The sequence below is a fragment of the Bos taurus genome, chromosome 23 (assembly GCF_002263795.3).
Source record: "Bos taurus isolate L1 Dominette 01449 registration number 42190680 breed Hereford chromosome 23, ARS-UCD2.0, whole genome shotgun sequence".
In the NCBI taxonomy this organism is placed as follows: domain Eukaryota; kingdom Metazoa; phylum Chordata; class Mammalia; order Artiodactyla; family Bovidae; genus Bos; species Bos taurus.
Window position 1 is genome coordinate 34,809,604 of NC_037350.1, and position 15,333 is coordinate 34,824,936.

Genomic DNA, 15,333 nt, shown 5'->3' on the forward strand with positions numbered 1-15,333 from the left:
AAAAATGAAAATCCAGAGAGGGAGAGAGAAGGAAGGTTGCAGAAATGGACACATCTGCACTTCCTGGTAGGTTCCCTGGACCTCAGCAGGGGAGAAGGAGACATTGAATAGGCTGAATATGAGATGGAGCTGACACTTGACTGATATGGACTTGTGAAACCCAGAGTGATAGAATGTATGGAATGGCTGCAAGGTGATGCAGGAAATGAGGATGCAATGGAGTGTGGGTGAGGACAGCCACTGGAGGAGGATGAGCCAGTTCACCTTTCTATCTGCTATGGTCTCAGCCTTTGTGTCCCCTAGAAATTTGAAATCCTGATTCCCATGGTTATGGTAACCCTAGGTGCAGTCTTTGTGAGGTGATGGAGTTGTAAGGATGAAGCCTCTTCAATGAGATGAGTGCTTTTATATATAAGAGACACTCAGTGTTCCCAAGCCCTCCCCTGTGTGAGGATACAGTAGGAAGTGTGTGACCAGAATGGACCCTGCATGACCCCACTGTGAAAATCCATTACCATTGTTTTTAAGCCTGTGATATTTTGTTATAACATCCCAGAAGGACTAAGACAACATCCCAGAAGGACTAAGACAGCATCCTAACAATCTTTACACAGTTTAGTAAACCTCATGCTATTTACACAAAAGTGCAAAGCACTTGTCTTGTCTGGTGTAACACTGTGATATTTGGCTGAAAGTCGTGGCTGGCTTTCATAAAGAATCCTGAGAATTCAGTCTTCTTGGTAGCATGACCAGAACCATGAACAATTGTCTAATTCTTTGATTCTAATAACTTGACCCAGAATAATTGGCTGTGATTCTTACATTATCTCTTAATGGTCTTCTTTGTAATGCCAGCTTCTGCTATTTGTGACTAATTTTAGTAGGCGCTTCATTCTCTCTATTGTAGGGTTGGATTTTCTTTTGATTTACTCTTAAATGGAGATAAGAAATGTTAACAAATTGCCCTTTTAGATTTTCACATCTCTAAAGTGTCTGTGTTTATTTTTTTAAGAGGAGACCCATTACAGAGCATGCATTAAAAAGCTCTAAATTTCAAAGTAGCTTGCTGTGGGATAGATCGTTATGACCATCTCAGAGCTGGATGGGATGGATGTGGATTTAGCACGTTTTGCGGGTTCGGCACGTCAGGATCTTGATGTACGTGTCAACTTTACGTGAATCCCTGTGCAGGCAGTAGAACAGGTTATAAAATTCAGAAAGACGCCTGTCTTCATCGCTGGACGTCAGGGATGGGAGTCCTGACCAGCTACTGGGAGCCTCGTGGATCATCTTCAAGACTGGAACAATAATCTGAATACCCAAATGATAATGACTTCTTGTGCATTTTATTAATATACGCTTCTCTTTTTTTCTTCTAATTATCAAATAAAGATTTGGGGAAGACATATGAATATAAAACTCTCTAGATACCAATTTTGGAGCCAGCCTATAAGAAAACAATTAGAAATCTAAAAAGTATAAATGGAACTCAAGTTTAGTTTTAACTTTCTCTTTTCTTCCTTCCCTCTCTTATCCGTTGATTTGAGGAGAACAGAGAAAGAAGTCAAGTGGAACTTCAATAGCAGATGTGCTGGGATACTTTGAAGAAAAATGTTGATCTTGGAAATTCTTTTCTCTAGTATTTTACTTTTGAAAATATTTCAATCACCAGTGCCCAGGAAGAGGCAAGCTTTTGGTGGAATTATGTGCAATGCAGGGAAGGCTGCACATGTCAAAAATTGCAGTGAAATTCTGATTCCTTTACAGTAGAATCTATCATTATGAATGACTAGGCTCCTGCTTTATGTAGTAGTAGTCTAACATAAAGTAGTGATGAACCTTTTTCTTACAAAATGAGATATTTCCAAACTCCTTACGCATTACAGAGGTCACCTCTTTCATTCATGAAGAAAACAAGAAAGCCCTCTACAGGACGCTCACCTTGCTGAATTGACTCTCTATGAATGACTGAAGTTTGTCTGACATGTTCTCAATCTTTATGGCGCTTGATAGGAAAGCCTCTGACACTTCTTTCATACTCTGCAGCTCCGTGACTAGATGGTACAGAGGATTATTCCAGGAGTACAGTAACACGAGTGTCCACTTACTAAGGTCTTCATTCTAAGCAACCATAAGAAAAGGTCTCATTAAAATAATGCTAATGCAGTGGATTTGGTAACATGTGATCTTTGCTCAGAGCAGCTGACCTAAAAAAACTTTTGGTTATTCCTATGTGCATGCAGAGATTTTTGAAGGTAGTAAAAGTTGCAAAAGGATAAAATGTAAGCTGTTAGTTCACACTTTGCTGAAATATTAAAAATCTAGCTTAATTTAGGAACTGATTCTTCTGGTGTGTTCTAATTTATAACATAAAGAATTTTCTTTTTTCCTCTGAAATTCTACCACCATTCAGTGAGTTCTTTTGTGTTTGTATATTTCCGTGAGAGAATCTAAGTATTTACGCAAGTCAGTATGTGCTGCAGTGCCTGACCCAGGAAAGAGGGATTCCACCTGTGCCCACATCATTGTCACCCAGTGATTCATTCGTATTAATGAATCAGATGAGTCACTTGTATTGATTTTTGATTGGTAATTGTTTTATGATAGTACATCAAAGAGACAATGAAAAGACATGACATTCCTAAACAGGCTTCTCTCCTCAGCTGATCCCACACCAGCCCCCTGCTGACATCAGAAGAGTCTGTTTTGTTGACAAGTGTCTGGGCAAAAAATGGCACAGCGTTGTCTTTAGTAACAGCATCAGTGGGATTCACAGTGGAGGGTCCCCCCTAGTTCACTACTACTAGCAGAATTGAGCCTGAAAATCCCGGGGGCTGAAGATCTCTAGTTAATATGCTTGATTTCTTTATAGCCATGAACTGTTTTACTGGTAAAGAACAGAGAACTCAATAGGATTAAATATAGTAATGCACATAAAGTGCTGAGTAAAATGTAAGGCCGTGTAGTAACTCTCAATAAACTTTAAATTTAAGCTTATTGAAAATCCCTCCTCTTCTCCCTCTTTGTCCTTTTTCCTTGTTCACCCTCATTATTAATGAGCTTAACAGGGGAAAAGAATGCTGGTATCATTAAGAAGGTTGTAGAGAGAGAAGATAGAATTTTAAGGTAGGATGCATGTGGAAACATTTTAAATAATGTTAGGAAGAAGGATAATGCAGGAAATAAGAAAGGAGAGATTATAACAGTGAAAATTTGGAGTTGCCATAAAGGATTGAGGCTTGATATGTAAACTGTGCTGTCCTCAGAACAGAGGCAAGTGTTGCGGCCATGAGAAGCAAGGCAATGTTTATAGGCCTTGTAGGGGAGACTTACAAATTAAGAATAAAAGGCGACGGAGGAGTCATTGAGAATGAAGAATGAAGGTATCAGAGAAGTAGAAGCAGAATCAGGAGAGCCTTGAAAGGCAGATGCGAGGCCTCAGATGGTGCAGTATAGGACTCCCAAGTAGGAGTCACTACTAACAGGGAGTACTCAAAATGGGTGTATTTCTTACATATTCATAATTTTGCAATCTTATATTTTACCCATGGAAGTTCCCATTCATTTCCCATTTTCATACAGAATAATAGCTGCGATCCTGTGTCTAATGCATTGGTTGAACTAAAGTTGTCCGCATAGACAATTTATAGATCTGTTATTTATCTTGCTACTACAGATCTTTAGTCATTGCTTGATTTCCCTCATGCTTCATGAAGTGCATAATATAATTGTCTTCAACTGCTTACAGTTCCTCCACCTTTTTCTGCATGTACAGTTACCATAACCTCTAATAATCTGAAGTCTGGTAACCTACATGCTGTCTCGTTTGACCCGGTGAAAAACCCAGGTGAAAGACTCACGTTCGTCTGCTGGGCTTTATCTCTTTCTTCGGGAGTATGGAAGGAATTGGTGTGGCAGCTCTTGGTGGCATTGATATAGTACTGTTTGCCCTGGGCATATTTTTCATCCTGAAAGTGATCAGGCAATTAGTTAGGGTTGTTGGGCATTGAGTAGATGAACCCATTACCAGAACACTAACATGTTTGATAGACGTGTATTTTTTTTAATGGGGGGGGCATCACAAAATTTGAAAGTCATTCTTTTCCTACTTTTCTATACATTGTCTCTATAAAAATGATTTTACATATAACTTTTCTAAGTTTAACCTTTTCCCTTCTCTGTTTTTTTATTATTATCATTATTTTTACTATTTGAACCAAATATAGCACATATGTACCAATATTTGGTGCTTCCCAGGGGACACTAATGGTAAAGAACATTCCTGCCAATGCAGGAGATATAACAAGACTCAGGTTTGATCCCTAGTTGAGGAGCATCCCTTGCAACAGTGTACATCAGCATACTCCAGTATTCTTGCCTGGCCAATCCTATGGACAGAGGAGCCTGTTCGGCTAGTCAGTAGGGTTGCCAAGAGTTGGACACAACTGAAGTGACTTAGAGTGCATGCATGCACCTATATTTAACAATTTAATCTTTTGTTTACTTGGAAGAGTTGGAAAAAAAAGGACAGTCAAAATGGAGGATAAAAGAAAACCTAGTGAGTAAAAAGAACTACATGAATTTAATAGAAACCTTTAGCACCGCCTTTTATTAGCTGTCTCTTCCACTGTGTGCTCCTTGATTGACCTAAAAGAATTAACACACAACTTTCAAATAACTTCCTCAGAAAGAGTATAATTGTTTCCAATTGTAAACACCCCTTCTATTGTAGCTCAAAACCTATTCCCTACAAATCTTAGAACAATAATTTGTACCATTAAAAAAACTACAAAGTATTCATTTCTGTGACCGGGATTCAGCTTTATTTAACATGTTCCATCCACCCAGTTCACTGCAGAGCTGCTGCTGCTGCTAAGTCGCTTCAGTTGTGTCCGTCTCTGTGCGACCCCATAGATGCCAGCCCACCAGGCTCCCCCGTCCCTGGAATTCTCCAGGCAAGAACACTGGAGTGGGTTGCCATTTCCTTCTCCAATGCATGAAAGTGAAAAGTGAAAGTGAAGTCGCTCAGTCGTGTCCGACTCTTAGCGACCTCATGGACTGCAGCCTACTAGGCTCCTCCATCCATGGGATTTTCCAGACAAGATTACTGAAGTGGGTTGTTGTTGTTAGAACCCTAACTGCCAAAGTGCTGTGTTTTGAAAAGGGTTCTGACTTTTGGGTATCCCATGGTCTATAGCCCACCAGATTCCTCTGTCCATGGGATTTCTTAGGCAAGAATACTGGAGTGGCTTGCCATTCCCTTCTCCAGGGAATCTTCCAGACCCAGGGATAGAACCCAAGTCTCTCACATTGTGGGCAGATTCTTTACCATCTGAGCCACCAGTGAAGCCCATTAACGTTAACTGAGCTCTTAAGATGGAACACTCATCCAATAGGTTTAGTGTCTTCATGAAGCGAAACACCAGAGAATTTTCTCTATGTTTCTGTGTCTCTGTGTCTTTTCCTCTATCTCTCTTCCACATGCGCCACCCTTTGTGAGGACTCATGGAGAAACCAGCCTGGGAAGAAAGAGTTCTTACCAGAACCTCACCTTGCTGGCACCCTGATCTGGGACTTCTAGCCCCCAGAACTGTGAGAAAAGAATTTTCTGTTTATTCCACTGAGTCTAATGTATTATTTTATGGCATTCCTAGCTGACAAATACAAAATAATTTATATGGAAATTTAAAAAAGAAAATGAATGAAAGGAAATTGAAAAAGTTATTGCACTTCTTTTATTTGAGATTTCACAAAACTGATCCTTTCTTCGATTTCAACATCTTATGAACTGAAAGCTTCTTTGACCTAGAGACAGTGTTACTGCAGCCTTCTTGTTTAAAGGATAGTATAGTCCCATCACTTCGGCGAGGTTTCCTTCTGGGAGCCTGGTGACTACAGTCCACAGGGTCACAAGAGTAGGACACGATTAAGCAACTAAACCACCACCACGATAGTACTTACAAACTTATGGAACATTATTGTGGAAAGGTTATGGAAGTCATGGGAGAGGCTGGCGGCATTGATAAACAAGTCTGTAAGGGATTTCCGTAAGGAGACAAACACGTCAGGACTGCAGGACGGGCATGAGTTGCCTTGGCATAGGAGCAGATTAGACATGAGCAGCAGCAGCAGCAGGCAGGACCCTGTTTAAATAAAAACATGAGCCATTCTGAGATGATTTAGTCAGCTGAGGTTATCAAATCCATCCTGTGGAGGGAAGCCTTTTCTTTCCCTGTTGCTCAGAGCAGGAGTTGGTGCTGTAGAAGCTGGGGTGGAGAAGAAGGAGCACTTTCAGTGTAAATTTAGATGGATGATGATATTTGCACAGACAGAGAGTTGGAGAAGTAGGTTACTCCCTATATTTTTGAATTGCTGCCAGAAATACTTCAGTGCTCTGCAAACATTTGGAACTTAATTCTGAACCAGAGTGTTTAGGCCATTCTTTTAAGACAGTTTAATGTTGGGACTCTGCAGACTCTGAGCAGCAAGGCCCTCTAGGAGTTTGCAATGTTTTTACTCTACATCGACTAATGCTTGAATTTTAGACACTGAAACGACAAGAAAAGTCCAGTCGATCTGTGTGGTTTACCATCACGCTGGGGTAAGAGTAAACACGTGACTGACTGATCACCACTATTGAGTACAGAGAGAATACTAAGAGAAAAAGATACTGCACCTTGGATCTGCTCACTCACCTTAGTAACCCCATGCATGTCTTTGATACTTTCCCAAAAGCTTTAAAACATCTTAAAATTTGTGTTTCACAGGAACCCTGTGAGATAGCCTTAATCTTCACTATGATCATCAAGTTATGTTAACGAAGATGTGATGACTTGGAGAGGACAAGTAACTTTCCCCAGGTCCCATTAGAAGCAGGTGGAGGTGACTGGGCACCAATACACTCATCTGTTCACTTTCTGATGTCACATCACACATGCCTGTGGCCCTCAGTCTGCATGTGTGTAACCAGGATTACATCAGGAGCTATGATGACTCTGCTTAAAGAGAAAAGTATTTTGTCTTTGACTGCAAAACAGCAGTGACCCTAGAACATTGTTTTTATATGCACTTGTTCTGCTCTGTCTATAAAACACTCACTGTTACAGTCTTTGACGATTATCAATGTGAGGGCCTGGTTCTCCTGGCTAGCCCTTCTTCTAGGCACCTTGGCAGCTCCTCTACTCTTATCCATGTTTATTCTTCTCATTATGTTTGTTTCTTCAAGAAAATAGCAAATAAATCTCCAAATGGTAATACAAGAATATTACCTGGTCAGCACCCAAGACAACATCATCGGCTCTGCAAACAAGGCCTGCCTCTTCTTGACTTTGACTTTTTAAGGACAAAATTTACCTGCCTGGTCGGGAGTACATCCTGACAACCCATGAGCTTTAGTTTTTGAACCATCTCCAAACATCTCTTTGACAGTAGAACTAGACCTTCATGCTTCCATGATGTATTGTAATATTTCAGAAATTATTCCTGGCCCTACCTTTGGCCAACAGAAGCATAAAATCATAGACCCTTGCAAGCATGATTTTAATATTACTTTTCCTGTGCGTCCTTTGTAAGTAAGCAGAATTTAAGACTGAAGTGAGCAAAAATTGAATTTGGACAAGAGAACTGATAAAATAGAGATTTTATCCTCCTGAATGAGATCTGAATATGATTCTTTTTCCAAATTACCAGAAGAGTGATAATTTAATGAAGGATAAGATATCAGCATTTAGTAGGTTTTCTCTACTCTTAGTTAGTTTAAATGGCATGGTATCTAAGAATAAAATTAATATTTAAAATTAGGGGATGAAAATAAAAGAAGTGGTTCTCAAAAAGGAGACATATAAGTTGGAGAAATTTGGGACTATCGCTCTTATCAACTAAAGAGCTTATTGCGACAGGCAAGGAGGATAATAGCTTATATAACATAAACATATTTGTGTGCATATATTTCTCTGCATGTATTCATGTGCTATGCATAAATATATGCTTAATTCCTTCATGAAACTTTGGACCTTATAAAATTCAATTTTATAAGAGGCGGTAAATATAGCAGAATACCCTAATTCCTAATGTAATTGATCATCTATTGGTAGATGATTAACTATATGATTTTTCTTTCTGTTAAATTGTTTTTTTTTAATATTTTATCTCAAATATTTATTTTTTTATTTTTTAATTTAAATTTATTTATTTTAATTGGAGGCTAATTACTGTACAATATTATATTGGTTCTGCCACACATCAACATGAATCTGCCACGGGCGAACATGTGTTCCCCATCCTGAACCCCCCTCCCACCTCCCTCCCCGTACCATCCCTCCAGGTCATCCCAGTGCACCAGCCCCAAGGGTCCTTATTGAACCTGGACTGGCGATTCATTTCCTATATGATATTATACATGTTTCCATGACATTCCCCCAATTGTTATTTGTGTGTTTGCTTTGGTAGCACATATAATGAAAAATTGGAATAATACTGAGAAGATTAGCATGGCCCCTGCCCAAGGATGAAACACAAATTTGTGAAGCCTTCCATATTTTTCTGTAACAGCTTCAAGGGGTGGGACAGGAAGGAAGGTGGGAATGAGGTTCAAGAGCGGGGGGACATAGGTATACCTATGGCTGATTCATGCTGATGTTTTGGCCGAAAACAGTACAGTATTGTAAAGCAATTCCCCTTCACTTAAACATCAAGAAATTCAATTCTAAAAACTGTTATTGGGGATCATATAACAGGTTCAGATATCCATTGTATGACTAAAGAGGATCTGACTGGAAACTGATGATGTGAATTATCATTGAATAGTGATTCATTAACTTTATAGTTAAATGAGAAAAGTAAACTAACAAACACTACTGTCTGTGATTCAGTGTCATAGCAAGCTATAATCCTAGTCTGCGTTCACTTTTAGGTTGTATGGTGACCAAACTTTGAAACTGAGGCTGTTCCCAGAAACTCACAGTCGTGAGTCCTGCCCAGGGATTTTGTTCCTGATGCTCGAGGCTTCTGTTCGCTGGTCACTAAGGCCGAAATTTTCTCTGCTGAGCATTCTCTGGTCTATCATGTGCACAAGTCTTTATATTTTGGTTTTCTAATTTGATTCTCTTATTCTTTTGATCAGACTACCAAGTCCCTTGATGATTTATTTTTCAGACCCTTTTGTGCTTTGATCTTTCTGATGCTCATTAGTGTATTTGCTTCCATGTCTACCTCTCTGAGTAGTTTTCAGCATCTACATAAACCCTACCCTATTCTCTTACTGTCTGGATTTTGGCATTTAGCATAAGCATATTTTTATGAACTTCACTTTCCTTCTGGTGCAGTTTCTGGTACACAGTTTAAGCTGGTTGGCTCACATCTTGCTTGTCCGTGTTGTCTCCGAACAATTAGAGAACTCTGTTTTCTTTCTAGGCAATACTGCGCTTCATTTTGATACCGTTGCTAATTTTCTGTGATTTCCCTTCCAGCCTCAGAAGCTTTGTCTTTCTCAATCTACTGTACCCTGAGCACTATGTACTGTATGTTGTTATTACTCTTTTAAATCAATATCCACTAGTATAGCAGAGAATTAAAGGCAATATAATTGCAATAGTATTAGTAATAATACATTCCCCAAAAATGTAATCCAGTAATGCTCCCAGTTTTAAATGACTTTCTATGCATGTATTGTTGAGGTTCCCTACTCATTTTTCCATACTAGGTGTTTCAATTTTGAAAAAGAATGTAGAAAACAGTGGAGTGGAAAATTCTGAAAATCACCTTAGATTTTAGATGCCTCAAGATTAAGTATGTAATTATTAGTTTGTTATAGTTAATAAGGCTATTCTGAGCACATATAGTCAGTGTTGGGTGAGCTATTGAGTAAAGGATGTATACTGTGAACTGCATCACCAAACAGGTGATTGGAGTTAAAGAGAGCAATGCCAGGAAGACACAGGTTTTTGTTCTGGAAGGAAAAATTTACAGGGTCTGTCATCTACAGTCTACTCTTCAGAGTTTTCAAAACACTTACTCTCCCTTTGCTCATTTAATAATTTGGGTTGTTTGATTTCTTTTCATACTGAGTTGCATAAGTCTCTTATATATACCTGGATACAAAGCCCTTACCAAATATGTGATTTGCAAATTTTTTTTTCATTCCATAGGTTGTCATTTCATTTTACTGATGGCTTCTTTTACTATGCAGGAGGTTTTGAGTTTGATGTGCTTTCACTAGTTTATTTTTGCAGTTCTTGCCTTTGCTTTTGATGACTGAGTTGTTTGAGCTGCTTGTATTTTGGAAAGCAATCTTCTATCAGTTGCTTTATTTGCTATTATCTTCTTCCATTCTTACCAAAAGACACAGACTGGCTGAATGGATACAAAAACAAGACCCATATATATGCTGTCTACAAGAGACCCACTTCAGTCCTAGAGACACATACAGACTGAAAGTGAGTGGATGGAAAAAGATATTCCATGCAAATTGAAATAAAAAAAAAAAGCCAGATTGATGATCTTCATATCAGAAAAAAATAGACCTTAAAATCAAAACTATTATAAGAGATAAAGAAGGACCCTACCAAATGATCAAAGGATCAGTCCAAGAAAAACAGATAACAATTTTAACTATTTATGTACCCTACATGAGAGCACCTCAATACATAAGGAAAGCATTAACTGACAAAAAAGGAGAAATTGACCGTAACAGAATAATAGTAGGGTATGTTGACACCACACCTATAACAATGGACAGATTAACAGAACAGAAAATTAATAAGGAAACTTAAGCCTAAAAGAAAATATTAGAGCAAACAGACCTAAATGATATCTTCAACACATTCCATCCAAATGCAGAAGAATACACTTTTTTCTCAAGTGCACATGAAACATTCTCCTCATCTTGGGTCCCAAATCAAACCTCAATAAATTTAAGGAAACTGAGATTATATCAAGAATTTTCTCTGACCACAACACTATGATACTGCTACTGCTACTGCTGCTAAGTCGCTTCAGTCGTGTCCGACTCTGTGCGACCCCATAGACGGCAGCCCACCAGGCTTCCCCGTCCCTGGGATTCTCCAGGCAAGAACACTGGAGTGGGTTGCCATTTCCTTCTCTAATGCATGAAAGTGAATTGTGAAAATGAAGTCGCTCAGTCATGTCTGACTCTTAGCAACCCCATGGACTGCAGCCTACCAGGTCCTACATCCATGGGATTTTCAAGGCAAGAGCACTGTGATATGAGATATCAATTATAGGGAAAAAAACTTTAAAGAACACAAACACATGGTGATTAAACAACACATTTCTAAATAATGAGTTTCTTCAGTTTACTGAAGACATAAGGGAAATCAACACATTCCTAGAAACAAAGAACAATGAAAATATGATGATCAAAAACCTAGAGGATGCAACAAAAGCAGTTCTAAGAGGAAAGTGCATAGTAATAAAAATCCGACCTCAAGAAACACATTCTATAGACAACCTAACTTTACGTATCTGTAACTCTTTTTAAATTTCTCTTATCAATGTCTTAAAGGTTTTGCATAAAATCTTTCAGCACCTTGCTTGTTTATTTCTAAGTGTTTTATCTTTATTTGATGCAATAGCAAATGGGATTGTTTTCTTTATTCCACTTTCTGATAGTTTGTTGTTGATATATAGGTAGGCAACTGAGTTTCATATATTGGAATATAATAAACATAATGTATGCTACATCTTTAAAGAATAGACATTTTCTCACAAATAAGACATCTAGATGATCAAGAGGTATATGACAAGATGCTCAGTATCACTAGTAATCAAAAGAAATGCAGATCGAAAGCACAAGGGATATATCCTCATACCTGTTTGAAAGGTTAGTACCAAAAATGTAAGAAATGACAAATGTTATTGAGGATGAGGAGAAAAAGGAGTGCTTATGCACTGTTGGTAGGGATGTATACTGGTGCAACTCCCATGAACACATACTGTGGAGGTTATTCAAGAAATTTAAAAGAGAATGTTTACGTGATGCATTATCCCACTTCTGGATATATAGTCAAAGGAAATGAATTCATTGTCTCAAAAAGAGACCTGCATTCCCATGTTCATTGCAGCATTATGCACAGTAGCCTTGTTACAGAAACAACAATCTTTCAACAGGTGAATGGATTAAAACTATTTGATGTAACATATATAGGCAAATATTATTTAGCCATTAGAATTAGAAAGAAATCCTTCCATTTGTAGCAACATGGATGAAACTGGAGGGCATTACACTAAATAAAGTAAGTCAGAGAAAGACAAATACCATAGGATCTCATCTATAAGGACTTTCAAAAAAAAAAGGGAACTCAGAGTAGAAAAATGATCGCCAAAGACTGGAGAACAGGAAAATTGGGAGAGTTTTTTAAAGGTTGCATATATTATGTATAAAAAATTAATAAGGTGAGGATCTAAGTTTGAGCTTCATGATCTAATCATGAGATTGAACAAGCTCTGGGAGTCGGGATGTACAGGGAAGCCTGGCGTGCTGCAGTCCCTGGGGTCACACAGAGTGGGACACGACTGAATGACTGACTGAACTGAAGAGAGTGGAACTTACCTGTGTTCTCCTCAAAAAGCAAAAGTTAAATGTGTGTGGTGATGGTAATGTTACTTAATAGAAAGGGAAACTCGTTTCTAATCCATGCACAAATGGGGGTGGACAAGATGATGGAGAGGTAGGTGGAAGTGGGGTACACCTCTCTCCACGGATGCATCAAGAACGTCTAAAGACGCAGCAGTTCTCACAGAAGACCAGGTGAATCCTGGCAGGACTCCCTGACTACTGAGAAGGAACATCCGGATCTACACAGAACTTGGTAGGACAAAGGAGAGAAGGGACAAGGAGGAAGGGGAAAGAAGGAGGAGAGCAAGTGGGACCTGCCTGCACCTGGGGGAGAGGGAGCTGAAGCGCAGGGGAGAGATCCCCACGTCCATGCCCATCCACTGGGATGGGGGAGTCATTTGAAGCTTGGGGAGAGAACTCACTAATCTGTGACTGTCTGAACGGAGTGAGAACCACACAGACAAGCCATGCTGCAGCCTTTCATACCTCGGACAGAGTTGTAAGTCCACTGGTGTCCACGGAAGCTGGGAGTTGGAGCCATGGGGATTGCGGAATGATCCCAGGGTGAGGACTCCTGTTGACAGTGGGGAGTCAGCCTGATGGGATGGGATGGAGGAAATCTGCTGCATGGAATGCTTCTTAAGGAAAGCCATGAGGTGTAAAGGTAGGCTTCTACTGCCTGTGGAGTAGAGCTGTCTCTTTCTCCATGCTGGTACCTGTAGGTTGAGCAATAGAGAAAGACTTCAGTGAGGGTGGTCCTTGAGTGCCTGATGCACTAAGCAATGGAGAACTTTGAATGTCTATATACATGACCCTACACCATTCTCTGTTAAATTTTGGGTTTGAGCATCGTAATGTTTTTATGAACTTAAATTTCTTCTGGTAGAGTTTCTGGTTTACAAATTAAGCTAATCCCTCACATCTGGCTCGACCTTGGTGTTTCAAGAAACTTTGAGAACCTTCTTTCCTCTCAAGGCAAAATTGCCCTTTACTTTACTACCATTGCTGACTTCCAATACTTTCACTTCTTGCCTAATATATTCTATGTCTTTCTCTATTTGCTATAAGTTTAGTAGTTTGTGTCCCTGTGTTGGTATTAATATTTATCATAAATTATGAATGGATGCAGTAGAGATCTAAAAGGACTACAGTTACAACAGTAGTAATAAATAACCCCTAAATTTTAATCCATTAATGCTCCCATTTAAAAATGGTTTTCTATCTGTATATTATTGAGGTCTCTTAACTCATTTTCCTTACTAGGTAGCTCAATTTTGAAATGAAATTTCGAAAACAATGTAGTGGTAAACTCTGGAAATTGCCTTCCTTTTGATATGCTTCATTAGTAAGGATGCAATATTAGGATTTTTTTTCCCCTGGTGGGGCTGTTCTTAGTACATATTATAGCTCACTGTGGGGTGATTGCTATTGACTGAAGAATGTACACATTGAACTGTGATTGTCAAACAAGTGAGTGGAGATGAAGAAAGTCATGCCAGGAAGGCACAGGCTTTTATTCTTCTAGAAGGAAAACTTTGTTGTGTTTCTCATCTACAGTCTAATCTTCAGATATATTGAAATTCTTACTTTCCTTACACTCCGTTAAAAATTTGGATTATTTGGGGATTTTTGCCCTTGAATTGTATGTCTGTATTTTTGGATATTAAGCCCTTGTCAAATATATGATTTGGAATATCTTCTGTCAATCTGTGAATTGCCATTGATTTTGTTGACGTTCCCTTCTTTGGAGTCTGATGTGGCTCCACTTGTTTGTTTTGCAGTTGTTGCCTTTGCTTTTGGTGTGAAACCCAAAACTCATTGCAAAGACCAATGGCAAGAAGATGACCTCAGTGTCTTCTTCTAGGTGTTTAATCACTTAAAGTCTTATGCTCAACTTTTTAATCCCTTTTTAGTTGACTTTTGTGTATGGTAAAAGACAGGGGTACGGTTTCATTTTTTCATAGGACTATCCAGTTTTCCCAGTGCCATTTTGAAAAGCTTGTCCTTCCCCACTGGATATTGTTGGCTCCTTTTTCATAAGCTAACCAACAATATACGGGTGTGCATTTCTTTCTGGCTTCGCTGTTCTGCTCTGTTGATCTATGTGTCTGTTTTCATGCCAGAAGCAAAGCATTCTGTTTTGATTACTACAGCTTTCTAATATAATTTGAAATCAGCAACCATGGTCTCAAACTTTGTTCTTCTTTCTCAAGATCACTTTAACTCTTTGGTATTTTGTGATTTAATAAAGCAGAATAGACCAAGAAGAGATGGGAAAAGTACACAGAAGAACTATACAAAAATATCTTAATGACCCAGATAATCACAATGGTGTAGTTTCTCACTCTGAGCCCCACATTCTAGAATGTGAAGTCAAGTGGGTCTTAAGAAGCACTGCTGCCATAAAGCTATTGGAGGTGATGGAATTCCAGCAAAGCTATTTAAAATCCTAAAAGATGATGCTAATAAGGGCTCCATTCAATATGTCATAAAATTTGGAAAAGCCAGCAGTGGCCAAAGGACAGGAAGAGGTCAACCTTGTCCCAATTCCCAAGAAGGGCAGTACTAAAGAATGTTCAAGCTTCTGAACAGTTGCAATCATCTCCAGTGCTAGTAAGGTTATGCTCAAAATCCTCCAGGCTAGGCTTCAGCATTATGCAAACCTAGAACTTCCAGATGCTCAACCTGGGTTTACAAAGGCAGTCGAACCAGAAATCAAATTGACAACATTTGCTGGAACACAGAGAAAGCAAGGCAAT

The 15,333-nt window shown here is 39.0% G+C and overlaps 1 protein-coding gene and 1 non-coding gene across 2 annotated transcripts; one reads left to right on the forward strand and one right to left on the reverse strand.

Annotated features, from left to right (window-relative positions):
* Positions 1-1,119: 1,119 nt before the first annotated feature.
* LOC100298767 (chorionic somatomammotropin hormone 2) lies at positions 1,120-13,115 on the reverse strand. The gene is made up of 5 exons (NM_001319885.1): positions 13,061-13,115; positions 5,962-6,143; positions 3,861-3,968; positions 1,942-2,121; positions 1,120-1,311 (listed from the first exon to the last, which is right to left on the reverse strand). The coding sequence occupies exons 1-5, from the start codon at positions 13,113-13,115 to the stop codon at positions 1,120-1,122; spliced, it is 717 nt and encodes a 238-aa protein (NP_001306814.1).
* LOC112443927 (U6 spliceosomal RNA) lies at positions 8,433-8,541 on the forward strand. The gene has a single exon (XR_003032328.1). It is a non-coding gene; the product is annotated as a U6 spliceosomal RNA (small nuclear RNA).
* Positions 13,116-15,333: the final 2,218 nt, after the last annotated feature.

Excerpts from the sequence above, each read along its gene's own strand:
- LOC100298767 (NM_001319885.1), bottom strand. The coding sequence starts at position 13,115 with ATGGCTCCAACTCCCAGCTTCCGTGGACACCAGTGGACTTACAACTCT. Across the intron at positions 6,144-13,060 it reads GACTTACAACTCTGTCCGAG|GGTCCTGCCTGCTGCTGCTG; the intron begins GTATGAAAGGCT and ends TTATTTAAACAG. Across the intron at positions 1,312-1,941 it reads TAGAGAGTCAATTCAGCAAG|ATTATTGTTCCAGTCTTGAA; the intron begins GTGAGCGTCCTG and ends TTGGGTATTCAG.